At 40.4% G+C, this 15,262-nt stretch overlaps 1 protein-coding gene across 8 annotated transcripts in view; it reads right to left on the bottom strand.

Moving 5' to 3' along the window:
* gphnb (gephyrin b) overlaps positions 1–15,262 on the bottom strand; it is a 124,479-nt gene that overhangs the window by 14,413 nt on the left and 94,804 nt on the right. For 2 of the 8 annotated variants that reach the window (XM_074684716.1, XM_074684717.1), the window contains exons 9-13: positions 14,894–14,935; positions 12,340–12,414; positions 5,424–5,480; positions 3,077–3,119; positions 1,996–2,133 (exon numbers count right to left, since the gene is read on the bottom strand). In XM_074684716.1, coding sequence (XP_074540817.1) covers positions 1,996–2,133; positions 3,077–3,119; positions 5,424–5,480; positions 12,340–12,414; positions 14,894–14,935 — 355 coding nt within the window. The remainder of the gene's footprint in view (positions 1–1,995; positions 2,134–3,076; positions 3,120–5,423; positions 5,481–12,339; positions 12,415–14,893; positions 14,936–15,262) is intronic. The other 6 variants (XM_074684722.1, XM_074684723.1, XM_074684719.1 and 3 more) reach the window with 5 other exon arrangements.

Here is a 15,262-nt window from a genome sequence, read left to right as displayed (position 1 = left end):
AAAGATGTACACTTGATTTAAATTGTACAGCTGCTCATAAAATAAAAATCCCCCACCAAAAAAATGAGCCTGTTATTATAGAGACTATGAATGTGTGTGAAACAGGATTATTTTGTATTTTATTTGCTGACCCACATTAGAAGTCAGAAATACAAGCTCTTCAACAAACACATATAAAAAGCTGGACACATTTTTGTGAATGGGTGGCTGTTCCAAAAAAGATGGCGGTAAACTTTTTAAAAAATTTCCAGTGAAAGCTATGACACAGAGATGACAAATTTTTATTTTTTAGCAAACAAGGACAGCAACACACTCGCGGCGCTACATTTTATGCATGGGCCCACCCATTTTGACCACGCAGTGACAGCTTCTCAACCCAATGAGTGGGTTGTACCCTCATGTGTAGTCTCTTCGTCTCTGGTCGAAGAGAGAGGCTGATCATCACCAGCAAGTCATTCAATCAAATGAATGACATTTGCACACTGGTTTTTCAAGCATCAAGCTCCAAAACGGATAGCGGTGAACAATTGGATTTATCTTAAACATGGCGAAGCAAAGCAGCTTTTTTAAAATGAAATTCATGAAATTCATGAAAAAATGCCTCCAAAGGAGGAAAATCCTGCCATTTTAAGTAAAATTACCTCCAGCGAGTTACTATCCAGCTAGGCCGCCCTCTCTACATCATGTCCTCCCATACCCAACCCCTCACAACAGCAGGGCAAGTAACAGATAGGCTAAGGTTGATGTTATTATCTGGCTGTGACAAGGATCTTAACCAGTTTTAGTTTTTCTATCTAGGCTACTGAACGTTTATGAGAGTTAAATTAAGTAAGGCTAACTGCCAAGGTGAGTGTTTTTTCACTTCAGCACTGAGCTGAGGACAGCGACACAAGAGTCACGCAGGTTGGCTACTGAGTCTCTAGCCACGTATTCATGGACCCAAATATTCCGCTTGCATTCGGTTCATTTCTCAAACTGAAAGAATTAAACCTTTGTATACACCTCATTCCAAAAGAAAAGTGCCAATCCGAATGGATATTTAATCGGTTTCACAGGGGTGGAATATTCCTTTCCCCAAACCGATTGAGGTATCATGTATCCACTCAAATGGAAAGTTGTCAGGGTGCGTTCTTTCAGCGCATGCTCAGATATGACGTAAGACGCAACTAGAGACGTTCCTCAACTTTAAAAATGTCGGTGAGCCGTCAGCACTGGACTGCTGCGGAAAGTTTGTTTTTAATCCAAACTTTGAAAGAAATTAACATAATTTCAAGACTGGAAGGATGACAAACTCGCAATACGGAGTATTGTAATACCGTGATATACAAACTGTCGTCCTCCAGCTTCGATAAATCACGTGATGTTTATGTTTTTTTCTGCGCATGACCCATTGACTATTTTGTTTGATTACAGCGGCGCATTTAGACCAGAGATTAGAATATTCCTTTCCATGTATAGTATAGTTTTTGGAAAAGTCATTTGGAAAGATTCATTCAGAAAGAAAAAACTCCTCATGTAACCGTGGCTGCTGTCCCCTAACCCGCGACAAAGAAAAGGGAACCTTTTTTCACATTTGTGCTTTTTTTAACTGGCCCATCCAGTTTTCTGGAGGCCCACCCACAATCAAAATCCTGGCGCGGCTAGTGCCTTAACGTTACCCTGGTCCCCGCGACAAAAACCCAATAAAAGACTGGAACTTTCTTTGATGGTTAATTGATAAAAAATCCTCTACTCTAAAGGAGCTAGACAAAGCATTGAAAAACTAATGTTTGTCTTAGGTAGCAGTTGCATGCTAAGAGCCATATGGATCATAAGCTTAAGTCTGTGTGTGGCTGCATCTGACTATCTGTGTGATGTAAAGTGCCAAAATAGCCAAGGTATGGTTTCTAAGTGAGTGCGACATAGATTTGCTCTCTGAATTCTCACACGGGCAGGATCAGAGTACAGTGATTCCTGGGTGTTGGAAGGGGAACCAAACATCGAAACACTTCTCACCTCTGTAGTTGATGATCTCGGTACCCAGGACGGCGGTCATCTCCAGCACAGTGATGAAGGCCTTGTCCATGGAGGTGAGGGGGAAAGGGGACATGCGATGCCTTCGGGCTACCTTGGTGATGTCTACCGCACTGTGACCTAAGAACACACGTGACCATTAAAAACAGTAAAATGACTAATGTAAAAAGAAAATCAAGCAATTATGACATGAGCTTGACACGTCAACCCCCCATTTTCTCCCTCTTTTTTAAAAATTTTCTACTCTTAATTTTGACATTTGAGTTCAGATGATGACAAGAGGAAGGTAGTGAGAAGAAAAAAGCTAAAGCTGTGACCATAGAAAATTGAAGTCTCCTATATGACTCTTATAGAAAACTATAGCACTGTATTAATGAAGCAATTCAGCCACAGAGAGTTTAAAAAAATCCACTAAGAAATCACTTCAGGTTGACATTACAGCAATAAAAACCAGAGTAAAAAGTCATGTAATCTAACCATCAACATCACTGGAGTATTAGGTTTAAAAATATATGTATAAATGTGGTTTCATGGGCAATAAATAAAACAAGAGGATGCTGACTTCAAAAGAAAGACTTGTTTGTTTGCAGTGGCACCCAGCCGGAAGATAAAGGGACTCAATAGCAGCATGGATGGTCTAATAATACCTCTAATAATTCCAAAGGTAAAAGGAACAAAGCAAGGTGTAACTAATATGTAATCTGCTCCTTCTCTGTGTATCTCTCTCTGCCTCTCTGCCTCACAGCGAAGAATAAGCGCTGTGCTTTGATTTCCCTTGACCCAATTTCTCTCATTTAAACATACACTTACCCTTCCACAGCATATTCTGATGCCTAACATGGGGCTTAACAACCTCTGGCAAAACATCACATGCACACTTCTACACACAGAGCTGTTTGACAGCACACGCACACACACAAACACAGCCCATTGCACAAACCACACTCGCTTCTTTAAAAAGAACAAGATAGTCTAATCTATTTATACATGTTTGAGAGCAAATTACAAACATGACACACGGAAAACTGAGAGAGTGTCTTTGAATCGTGAACTCTGTACTCACTTGATCTTAGGATATTTTCTTTGCTGCTGCATCGTGACTGCACCTGAAGATGAAGGGAGCGATTTGGAAGAGAAAAAGGTGGAGGTCAAGAAGAAAAGGAGAAAGAGAGAGCAGAGGTAGTGGTAATTTGAGATAAACCACGCTGCTCTTTTGACATGCTGGAGATGAGAAGCTGTTTATACAACAACCAAAAGCATCGGCAAGAGCCATGTCACACTACACTGTGCACTTTGTCCTGCATTAACATTATCATCACTTACTTACATATATATTAATATATATACACACTGAGAAATGCACATAGTAACATGTCACATTGAAGTTTAAGCACTAAAGGGAATATATATATTTACCGACAAAGGCAACAACATACAGAGTGACAATTTTGTACCACAGGGTCATAACAGATGTATTAAGTGTGCTACGGTGTGACATCAAATGTAGTGGAGATGTAGTGTCCAGTATAGATAGTGGCTGTTCAGATGTGGTGCAGGATGGTAAGCTGTCTCAGGAGGACACTGACGCTATGTGACAGTCGCACTGGCTCTTCACTTCTTGCCATCTGTGGCGAGGTGGGGAGGAGAGCAGAGGGAAAGGTGGGCTGAGCTTCCCAAAATCACCACCTGTTGTTAATTGTGTTGGAAAAGTAGTGCTAAATGGTTTGAAATTCCTTCATCTTTACCAGAAGAAGAAAAAGTAATGGAAATGGTTGAGGAAACAGCCTCATCGAGGACATTTTAAAAATATTCAAAAGACTGCATTTCCCTTGAGCCATCCCTGGTCTTTCAAAGTCCAGCATTTACATACAGATCTATGCACTTACAACATAATGTTGAAGCCATCCATTGAGGCTCTGTTGCAACAAGTTGCTAGTAGCTCTGTTTGCATTTTAATGTATCTCTTTGTTCATACTTTAAATAGTGACTTTGGACATTTTTTTCTTTTTGAGTCTTCAAAGACCTAAGCGAGGAGGATCTCAGTTTTTTTTGTTGTTGTTTGCAATGTGTTTATAGTAATTACAAGAAACTAAGGATGTTCTCAAACACTAATGCTTTGGATGCTACTCAGCAGTTTTAAACCTCTTTACAAAAAAGATCCTGCGCTTCAGTACGAGCGTGCTTTTGAGAAGCTCAGCCTCAGGGAAAGACTAAAAAAGGGAAAAGGAATCACAAGTTGCTATTTCTTTTATATCAAGCTACAAGATTGGCACAGGAAAATAGTATCACCACACAGATATAGCTCTGGGTGCAGTGAAAGCTTAGAAATCTAGCCAAGATCTTTTCTGATGCCAAGATTTTACAGTTTTGGGATTCAAGGCGGTTATCAAAACTTGATTATCAATTTGCTTCATCAAGAAGTGTCTTTTGGCCAATTTTAAGGTTAGCTTTGATTAATGTGTTGGTGATTTTTTTTATAGCATCAGTTTGTCTGATTGACTTCTTTCAGATAAGGTGACATACATTCTTTTATTTTGCTCTCTCCGGGGTTTGGTGCATGTACCTCTGTGACCTGGCATAAGCTGGGTGTGGGGAGTGTGTGGTGCATGGAGTACCAAAACACCCACCCCATTTTTCCCTCCTTCCCTCCCTCACTGCCATCACTACTAAACTAATACTGTGACACCACTGGGCACCAAACAGCCAAAGTGATTGGGTGGGCGATGGGAGGTGGGGCAAGGTGGATGGGTGGGTGGGATGGTGAAGAAGGAGTAGGAAGAGGGGTGGGGATGGAGAGACTGAGGAATAGAAAAAGACAGGGAGAAGGAGAGAAGCAAGAGAGTGGAAGGATGAAGATCAGCATGACGTGGTCCCACAGCCCAGAAAAAAAAAGAAACAAACAAAAACAGGAAGCACGGACTAGAGACAGACTTCACTAAACTACAAGAGCCGAGACACAGCAGAAAGGAGAAGAAAACAGGAAGAAGAACAGAACGAAAAACAATAAAGACCACTAGAGCGGCCTGATGGCATCTACTGAACAGACATCCAGCACACCAGACAGAGCTACTGAAAGCAGAGCATGTTAACCAGAGAGACAGAGACAAAGATGGAGGAAGAGAAGGAAAGACGGACTAGAGAGAGTGGACAACGAGAGACAGGAGAGAGTGGGAAGGAGACAAAGAAAAAGACAGAATCCTGACAGAGGGGACAGAGTGATCGACAGACAGAGAAACAAACAGAAAAAAGAGAGTGAGCAAGAGCCAGAGAGATAGCAAGGCAAGCAAGGAGGGGAGGAGAGAAGGAGGGGGGCGTTTGTTTTGCGCGCTCCTCAGAGGAAGGTGAGGGAAGAAGGTAAAAGAGAGGAGGAGGAGGGGGAGGAAGAGGAAGAGGAGGGGAGGGATAGTTACTCGAGAGCTGAAGGTCCTCCTGCGATCATCTTTAAGCCCCTCCAACCTACACTGGAGCTAGTGGAGATAAAGCATCGAATCACAGGCATCAGTGCATCTGTTTCCAGCAACCACAACACCACAGACAGACTGACAGACGGACGAGAGGACAGACAGACAGAAGACAGACAGACAGACAGGCATCCACTACGACAAGCAACCCTAACAGGACAAGGGGAAAGAGCAGCAAAGAGAAAACTGGTGAAGACCAAAAAATAATGAGACAGAGTGTTATTCTCAGAGTTTAAGGTGGCTACGTTTGACTGATCAGACGGTTTCATCTAACTCAAACTAGTTCTGAAGTGGATTGTATGTCTTGTTTTTAGGCTTTGAAGAAATTAAGAATAAAAAAGTGTCATTTTTCTTGACACATTGTTGGCTAAGTAGGTCAGCTAACTGGCTACTCTAACACAATAACGCTAACAAGTCAACACAGATCATTGAGAATGTAATTATTCCACTGATGAGGTATGCCTTTAGTCAAAGAGGATTACTGCTCTTTGCATTCAGCTCCACTTGTGTTGAAAGATATTTAAAGATACTTTAGTGAGTCGTCTTAAGTAACAGTAAGAGGTTAACACATAACATGATCTTCTTTTTAAGTCCACCCTACAGCTGTCCTTTTATTTACTGTATATATGGACCAAATATGTATTCATCCACAGTTGCTTATAGTTCCCCCAAAACATAGAGTTTTCAGAGTTTCGGAGTCCAGTTCTCCGAGGCTCAGAAGTGTCAATTGTTTAATTTAAGAAAAACAAAATAAAGGTAATTTTTTTTTTTTTGCGTTACCAGGTAGCATTATTTCATTTAAGGTGTTAGAGCCTGATTTGTAAAAACAAGCCAAAATCTAATTCAAAAAGATGTTATAAAACTCACAAAAACTCACATAAAATTGAAGTTGAAGGAAATAACTGACCCAAATTATAACAAGTTGTTACACTCTGGGCAATTTGTTATTACATTTCAGGCTGAGCCCTTTAATGGCTGTTACCTTAGGCTCTAACAAGGCATATACACTGGTGCTGATTTATGATACACTCCCATATAACATGATACAGAGCACCCCTGAACTAGCCCCAACAAATAGGTATCAACCATAGACTGTAAAAAAAAAAAATGGACATCTGCTTGCATGGCTCAAAGTGAGGTCCCCACAAAAACTGCTCCCCCTAGTGGCTGGCTGCATTTTAGGTTAGAAAATCCGGCTTTCCAGCCATTCCAGATGGGCTGTTGTCAATCTTTAAAAAATTAATACTCCTCGTAGAAATGTTTCTTACGTCCAATTGTTGTGGTGATTTGAAGATATCATTTGCCTGATATTGTATTCAAGTCCACTTTTTTTCTGAAAAGTTTCGTTTCCATTCGTTATTCGAGGTTACAAACGAGGCTTTATGTAACGTTTAACGTTAGTTGACGGGTGCCGTTCTCGTGTATTTTTTTCAGGGATTATAAAATATCGGGAGGTAGAGTCAGGAAGTTATTAGACTCTCAAAAGAAAAAAAGAGTTACTATTTTTGTTACCCAGCTCCACTCAGATTCTCCCAGAATCCCTCATCGTTCCTGCGAAGACTCTGGCTGCACAACTGCAACAATGGCTGTGCCTGTGACTGGGGTATTTTGGCTTCAAAACCGTACAATGGTAAATGGCGGAGCCATGCTGTCCACTCTATATACAGTCTATGGTATCAACTGTAACCCACACTTAAACCCACCAATGCTTTATTAACACTGTCATTGGTAACGTATGGCTTTCAAATAGACCAACTGACCAACTAAATAATACAAATCAGGTTAATAAAACTCTCAACCTTAGATTGGACCACTTCCAAAGATATCTAACAGAAACAGTTAAGCAGTGGGCAGTTATGTGTTCAATCACGATTGCTTACTTTGATCAAAAGCATTTACTGTTTATAGGAGTCAACAGCTAATTTTACTCAGGCTAAAAACTTCTTGAGCTTTCAGTGGACTGAATGATTTAACCACAGTTCAAGGCTACCAGCAGTACAATTATGATCTTACGGGAGTACATGTGAGGCTGGTCTAAACCCCAAATACTGTGTCATTTGTTGCTACGATCAGATTTTGATGGTTCGGAATCAAATAACCCCATATTAGATTGTAAATAGAGCAGAGACAACATTTCAGGTTTGGAAAATTAAAAAATTGAGTGTTTTACAAAAAATAAATGCTCACTTTTCATTAAGGGTGAGCAGTATTTTTCACTTATTTTTCAAAGGTACAAACACTGAAAAAGCTAAGTGGAGGAACATCAAACTAATTAGCTTCATCAACGACATGTGGGTTACGTGTCTTGGCTTTTGAAGGGCATTCCTGAGAGGCCGCATCTCTCACAAGTTTAGATGGGAAGAGGTCCAGCACAAGATACTATGAGATCAAATAGTTCCACACACACACAAAATGATGTTCCTCAGCACATCTTATCGTTAAAAGATTCAGACATTTTGTTTGATCCTTGTATACAAAGAACAGGGATGAAAACCAGAAGTGGGTGGCCATGATCTTTAGGCCCTGAGGCAGCATTGCATTAAAAACAAACATGACTCCATGGAAATCACTGCATGGGCTCAAAATTATATAAAAGAAACATTGTCTGTGAACACAGTTAGTCACTGCATCCACAAATACAGGTTCAAAATGCACCATGCAAAGAAAAATTGACCTAACCTGGGCCATGGGGGATAGACTGCAGCTAACTGGAAAACTGCTTTGTGGTCTAACAAATCATGGATGCTGTGTCCTCCACCAACAGATCAAAAGCCAGAGATGCATAAGTGCCCACATTTGGGAAAGCAGTGTCAGTGCTGAATGATATACATAGGTTGTAGAGCAAAATATGCTGCTATCCAGACAACGTCTTTGAAAACCTGTCAGGTTCAGAGGAGCAGTGCCAAACAGCATTCTGCATGGCTCTGTAGTAGAAGAGTCCAGTTGCTATCCTGGCCTGCCTGCAGACTTAACATGCATGAAGACGACGTTTGGAGTATCATAAAAAGAAAAACACGACAGAGGAGTTTCTGAATCCTATACCGAACAAGAATGGAAAAACATTTCTCTTCCTAAACCCTTTGTGTTGATGAAAAAAGAGGTAAACATAATGGTAAATATTCTCTTGCCCCAACTTTTTGACATTAAGTTATATTGAATGTTATTTTTTCAACACTGAATATGTCATCTTTGGTCTACTTACAGTTCCAATGGCTCAATATCAGCAAACCATCAAATCGTTTCTTATTAACGTTTTACACAGGATCCTATTTTTTTTTTTGAAACTAGGCTTTAAGCCACATATAGATGCTGTTATATCTTCTTTATTTCCTGTACACATACTTTCTTTTACTGACAATTTTTTGAACATACAGCCTATTTTCAAGTGGACCTCTGACAGCTGTGGTTTCTAGAAGATTTGTGCCACAGCTGCACAGCCTTCATGTAAAAGGAGAAGTAGATGAAATGATGAAAAAAGAGAGAAAAAACAGAGGTGGGGATTAAGGGAGCTAAATACAGCTACAGCATGACACAGATCAAACTTGCAGACATTGAAAAAAGAACATATGAAAACTCGGGACCAACAGCTAGGACATTTTTATACAAGGTGTGCATTGCTAACTTCAACGGACATCCAAAATAAGAAAAAAATGACACAATTAAGGCAGAACAATTACATCAGAATCTCACTTCCTTACTAGTTCCTTTAGACGCACGGACAAACCACAAGAAACACAAGTTTTCCACTTCCTACTCCAGTTTCTCACACACCCTTTATAGTAATAATTGACCCATTAATCTGTCCTGCAGCAGGTAAATGCAGTAAAACCACAGTCACTGTAAACTAAGAAACAGCTTGATGCAGTGTGAAGTGATGACACCAACTGACGTGGGTAGAAACAAGACCTTAGTATGGCAAACAAAATAAAAAATAAAAATAAAAAAATAAATAAAACCAGCCTCATAGAAAGGATCATACCATCAGGGAGCCATGGAATAGGGAGACAGTTTGTATATGGAGATGAAGAGTGTGAAAAATCTACAGAAGTGTGACTTTGGAAGGAACAGAGAAGAAAATGTGGAGTGTAGAAGCAGAATGAGGTGTTTGATGCAAAGAAGAGGAAAAAAAGGAAAAGACAGAGCAGACTGACACACTCGCACACTCGTTTCTAATCTGTCCTCCACTATAATCCCCCTGTTTCTGGTGAGGGAATGACAATGTGAGAGAAGAGGATGAGCTCATGTGGATGCAAATGTCAGCACACACACGTCATACACACAAACACAAAGAGAGAAGGCCTGAGAAGGAAATAAAGGACCATTAAGAAATACATAAAGCCATTGTTGTGGTATCAGTGTGTGCGCTCCTGATGAGGATTTGTGCCTGACAACCCTGGTGACATCTTAATTGCATGTTGTTGGGTAATTGCAATTTGAAAGCACACCAAAAATGTTTTGAAAAATGAATGAAATCTGCCTGAAAGATCAATGGGCTGTGCTTGCAGTGGCATCTACGGACATAGAGTAGTCAGGGTGTAGAGGTCAGCGAGACTCCGTGTAGGGAAATCGATGGGGCCGATAAGCAGCCAGCTGAGGAGACACTCCAGGAAATGATCGGATGCAACCGCTGTGGTGCTGAGCTCAGCACAAAAACAAAGGAGCTGTCAGACACATTATGCAAAATGGAGGAAGATTTATCTCCCCGGTGTGAGCGGGAAAGGAGCTGTGACAGGGGCAGGGAAACTGGCTTGGACTGTTTCACCCCATGGGACGGGACGAGGACGAGGATGAGGACGAGGAAGGGAGCGGAGGACAAAATGCTGGCTTGAGCGGGAGAGGGAGGGACGCTACTTGGGCAAGTCACAACCGTCCTCTCTTCTTGAATCATAAGCCTGATTGGGAGGAGGCAGCGGAGTGAAACGGCCTCTGGGTGTAGCAGCACTGTTGGCATCCAGCCGCTGCCCCGCAGACAATATTTTCACGCTTTCACACTCAAATTCAAAACTCAAACACTCACACCTTCTTCAAAAGTAAAACACGACAATTCAACCAGGCAAACACACAGTTCACACTAAGAGACCAGATGGGTGATCGATGCTGGAGAATGAGTGCTGGTGGAGCTCATCAGAGAGAGCAAGGCGATGATGAGGAATGTTGCTGACCACTAAATGTGGCAATACACCCGGCAACAACTTTAAACTCAACTGTTTTTATTTCTTCAGTATTTTGATCATCACTGTTGCCAATGATACCACTGTAAGTATCACCACACAGAACTTGAAACCTGTTCCTTACATGACCTACCTCCCCGTGAAGAATTCTGTAACGAGTGTAAAATGTGTGTTTGTGTTGGAAAGAAAGACCCCATTTACACATGTTAATAACATGCAAAGAGCATCTTGATATGTTGTCTAGCGGTTTTAGCAGTTGGACCTGGCATATCTGAGTGTTCTAGCTTCCCTGAATTTGCTTGTTGGGAGTTTCTCTTCTTAAAGTATCTGCAAACAAAGTTTTCAAACTTCTGTGTTTGACTGTAAAATTTATAATTTCATTCCAAGTGGTGATTGAGATCAGTAGGTGGAGTGTGTGCCCTGTTTAGATTTGACTGAAGACCCTTTTACTGTTTGTAAATGGTTACAGCTGCACACACATTTTGGCAACAAATTACAGCAGAGTTAAATAGTTTGTCAAGCTACACAGAGGGGTGAACCACCATACCCAAAATATTACCTAAACAAACTCACTCTGATGAACAGTTAACAATTTTAGGCTCCGGAAGATCAAGACATAAACTTTTTTTTTTTTCAAAAATTAAGATAATTGATCTGCTAAAGATCAAGATCAAGATAGCATGGTCACTTGTAACTCCAAAACACCTGGTCACTCTGAAGCAGTCATGATCCCGTCAGACGTAGATTCTGACAACTGTCCACATAACGGCCAGCCATTCTTTTGCTGCTTACATTTTTTTTCAGTGTTTAAAGCTCAACAACTCATGTAAATAAGAAGCTTAACACTTCTTTTGTTGCCAAATTGCACATCTTCATGATGACATAGGTTTTAAAGGGGTCTACAGTCCTTATTGCAGCAGCCTGACTTCAACTCCTGCTTCTCCACCTCTCTTTGATTCTAGTCAATCTTTAACTTTTTGGTTATTAAAGAAAAAATGTCTCAAAAGAAAATTTTATTTACTCAAATTAGCATCAATTGAGATACATTTAGGACAAAACAACCATTGGTATGAATGTGTGGTTTTACCAACAGTTCAGGCATCATTTATACTGTCATCAGATTTTCATTCAAAAACTTCTGAATCTTTATGTTTGCACATTAACATTTTAAAACTGATTTCTGTCTGACTTAAAAAAAGTAGCCACTTAAGAAAAAACACCTTGCTTAGTTAGAAGTGAGCCAAAAGTGTTCAGAGAGAATCTGGAAAACCTGTAAACTTTCAAACTGCAAGATATCCAGACACACTTGGCATATTATTTTACAATGCGTGAATGTTATGTTAGGGGTCTATGACATTAATATCACCTCTCTAACCCCCTGTACTATGACATTTTCACACTTCTAGGTTTAACTGTTATCTTCTTCTACAGTCAACTAATACAGCTAAATCAAAGTCTGTCATAAGCTGTGTTCCAGTTGTTCTTGAAATGTCAGCACAGACACAGTGTTAGTGTAGAATAGTAAGGGGATCCTAACACTGGTGTGACCTTGAATAAAATGTTTCCTCAGCTGCCTCCCTACCTACTGTGAGTGTGTCTGTGTGTATTGGTGTGTGTGTGGTGAGGTGCAATGTGGGATGCCAGTGGCCTGCATGCCAGTAGATAAGAGGTTGGTAGAAGGTTAGTAGGTTTACCTGGTCCAAGGTAGAGTACCTTGACTTGAGCGTGATGACCTCATCCAGGTGAGCCCTGAATTCTCTCCGTGAGGCCTGGGGGAAGCCACAGGACAGTCACTCACCTTCATGCCACACACACGCTCTCACACACGTGCAGGCAACAGACATGCACACCTGCTCTGATCAACACAACACATCAGTTAGTGGCGCTTTTTAAAAAACACAGATGCTCTCGAAGTCCCCTTATTTCTTCTCTCACCAACACACACAGATAACACACATGCCAGGACTAAGCCAGTACACACAATCAAATGAATCAAATTAGAAAATAAAAAAAATTGCCCAACAACTCACTTAAAACACTAACTGACAACAACACGATGAAACCAAAAAATAGATGAAGAACACAACCAGTTCAGAACAGATTCAGTAGAGCGCTGCTTCTGTGGACACATCCCTCTATCACTGTTTGTGTGTGTGTGTGTGTGTGTGTGTGTGTGTGTGTGTGTGTGTGTGTGTGTGTGTGTGTGTGTGTGTGTGTGTGTGTGTGTGTGTGTGTGTGTGTGTGTGTGTGTAAATGAAAGTCAAGAAATGAACACAAGTGAGTGCTTGACCCGGGCTGTGCCCAAGACACCTGGGACCACCTGAGAGAGGGGGTACAAGTTACCAACTTTGACAGAGGTAATCCAGTTACAGTTTGTTGTTTCAATTTCAGTTGGATAACCTAGATCACAGATATTGGAAACTAATTCAGGAAAGACATCTCTCTTACCTTTTTTTTTTTTTTTTACCTTATTTACATATTTCTGCACGAATGAATCATTACATAAGGCAAAATCAATATTGAATTTCTTACGCTCAAATATATATTTTTTGAAAGGAATCAAACCTTACAGAAAACTAAGAAAAGAGTATATCATATTGTGTTTCTTTTTAAATCAATTTTAAATCATATTGAATTTTATTGTATTCTAGTATCATACGCAATGTGCTGTTTGAGGTGGGTCACAATGTACCACATTGTATCCAGTTATTTCATATCGTATTGCATTCTATTGTACATCATAGTATGCATCACACTGTAGTGTATTTTGTTATATTGAGCTAAATTCAACTGTATGATATTTTATGTTTAACCGTTTTGTAGTGTAGTTAAGTTTAAGTGTTGTATTGATATGAATTGTATCATAAAGTATTTTAACAAATTGTTGTTATGAATTAATGAATTCAGAAGTACCTTTATAGACCATTACCTGTTCTATTTTAAAGCATTGTATCCTATTATACAGAATTGTAAAGCATTGTATCATATTGTTATAATTTATCGTACCATACTGTATTTTAAAATATTGTATCCTATTTTTATCAAATCTATCATTTTGTTCAAGTTTCTTATATGTTGTTTTGGTTTGTATTATATACTTTTGTAAAGCATTGTTACCCACTGTAATGTTTTGTACTGTATCTAGTTTTGTAAACTGGGTATCACACAGTACTAAGTTTAAAGAAACACAAAACACTGAAAACTCCCACAGCATCTTTTTTTGTGCTTCACTGAACTGATGACAATGCAAAAATTAAATTATGTCATTAATTACTCAATGCTTGAGTATAACGGTGACTTATTGATGATAAACTAAAATACAAAATAACTGTACGACTTTCATATTGGTAGTGTCACGTTTTTAATAAAAAAACAACCCAGGCAAAGAGATTGTTGTTGGTTTATATCTGAAAAGTTGTTATTAGTTACCTCAAAAGATAAATAAACTTAAAAAGAAAGTAACCCTCAAGGCCCTTTGAGATGGATATTGTGTAATTATGACAAAATGAAACTCCTCTCCAGGTTTCAACACTGTGCAATTACAGTGAATCAATGCATTCCAGTATCAGATTGGACATCTGTCAGTGCTCGTATCCCCTCTTTCACTGAGGCCGTGTCTTTACAGATCACAGTCATTGGGCAACAACCAGAGTAACAAGCACAGGAGAGCTGCAAAAAGGCTTACGGCACATTTAACGGCCTTTTCCTTTTTACATGCTGCTGTGTGTCTGTGTGAGTGTTAAAGGGACCGAGGTGTTACACAGAGGGAGAGAAACTCGCTTTGTTTGTGCAAGCAATATCACTTTCATTCAAATACATAATTCAAGCATCTTTCAACTTCAATTCTGAGGTTGAAACGCAGTTGAGGAATATGCCAAGTGATGGGGTTTGTTTATTTTTGGAGGGTGTTCGGGTGTGGAAAGGGTTAGATACAGTGCGTGTACAAGAATGAGGGCAACGGGACATTTTTTTTACTACAAGACAAAATCAGGAGAAGAACATAAACAAGACCACATCTACACAAAAACAGAGGAGGAACAGAAAGTGTTGTGAGTAGAAAACTACAGAGAGACAGCAGCAGGGCAGCAGGCAGGACAGCACAAGCACATAAGGGTAGAGACAGGATGCTGAGGAGGGGAAGCAGTCATGCTTTGTAGGAAGTAAGGATTGTGTTTGATTTTGGGAAAGGAAAGTGAAGAAACTGATGGTGACGGCCGTATCGATGCATTAGAACTCATGCAGGAGTACCTCAGCAATGCTTAGGGTAGATGAACAGGAGGGGAGCCGCGCCTGGTGCCGCGAGAGAGACAGAGAAAGACAGAGAGAGGAGGGGAGAAGAGAAGAGGGTTAACAGAGCCAAAGCTGGGCCGAGCGGGGGGACAGAGGCACACAGAGACTGACGGGTGTAGGAGACAGCGCCTTCTGTCTTTCAGGAGGACATCTGTGTGACAGCTCTCTGTGTGACTGTCTCTGATGGACCAAGGCAGCCAAGGGCATGACGGACAGGAGAGGCAAGGGCAGGACAGGACGAAAAGTAGAGGACAGGGGAGGACAGGACAGGCAGACAGGTTCAGAACAGGACTTTACAGGTCAGGAAAGTCAAGGACAGGACAAGTT

Source organism: Halichoeres trimaculatus, unplaced genomic scaffold, assembly GCF_033239565.1.
Source record: "Halichoeres trimaculatus isolate MK-OKI-2021-1 unplaced genomic scaffold, fHalTri1.1 fHalTri1_scaffold_13, whole genome shotgun sequence".
Lineage (NCBI taxonomy): Eukaryota > Metazoa > Chordata > Actinopteri > Labriformes > Labridae > Halichoeres > Halichoeres trimaculatus.
The sequence above is the reverse complement of the archived record's forward strand: the minus strand, read 5'-3'. Positions and strand labels throughout refer to the sequence as shown.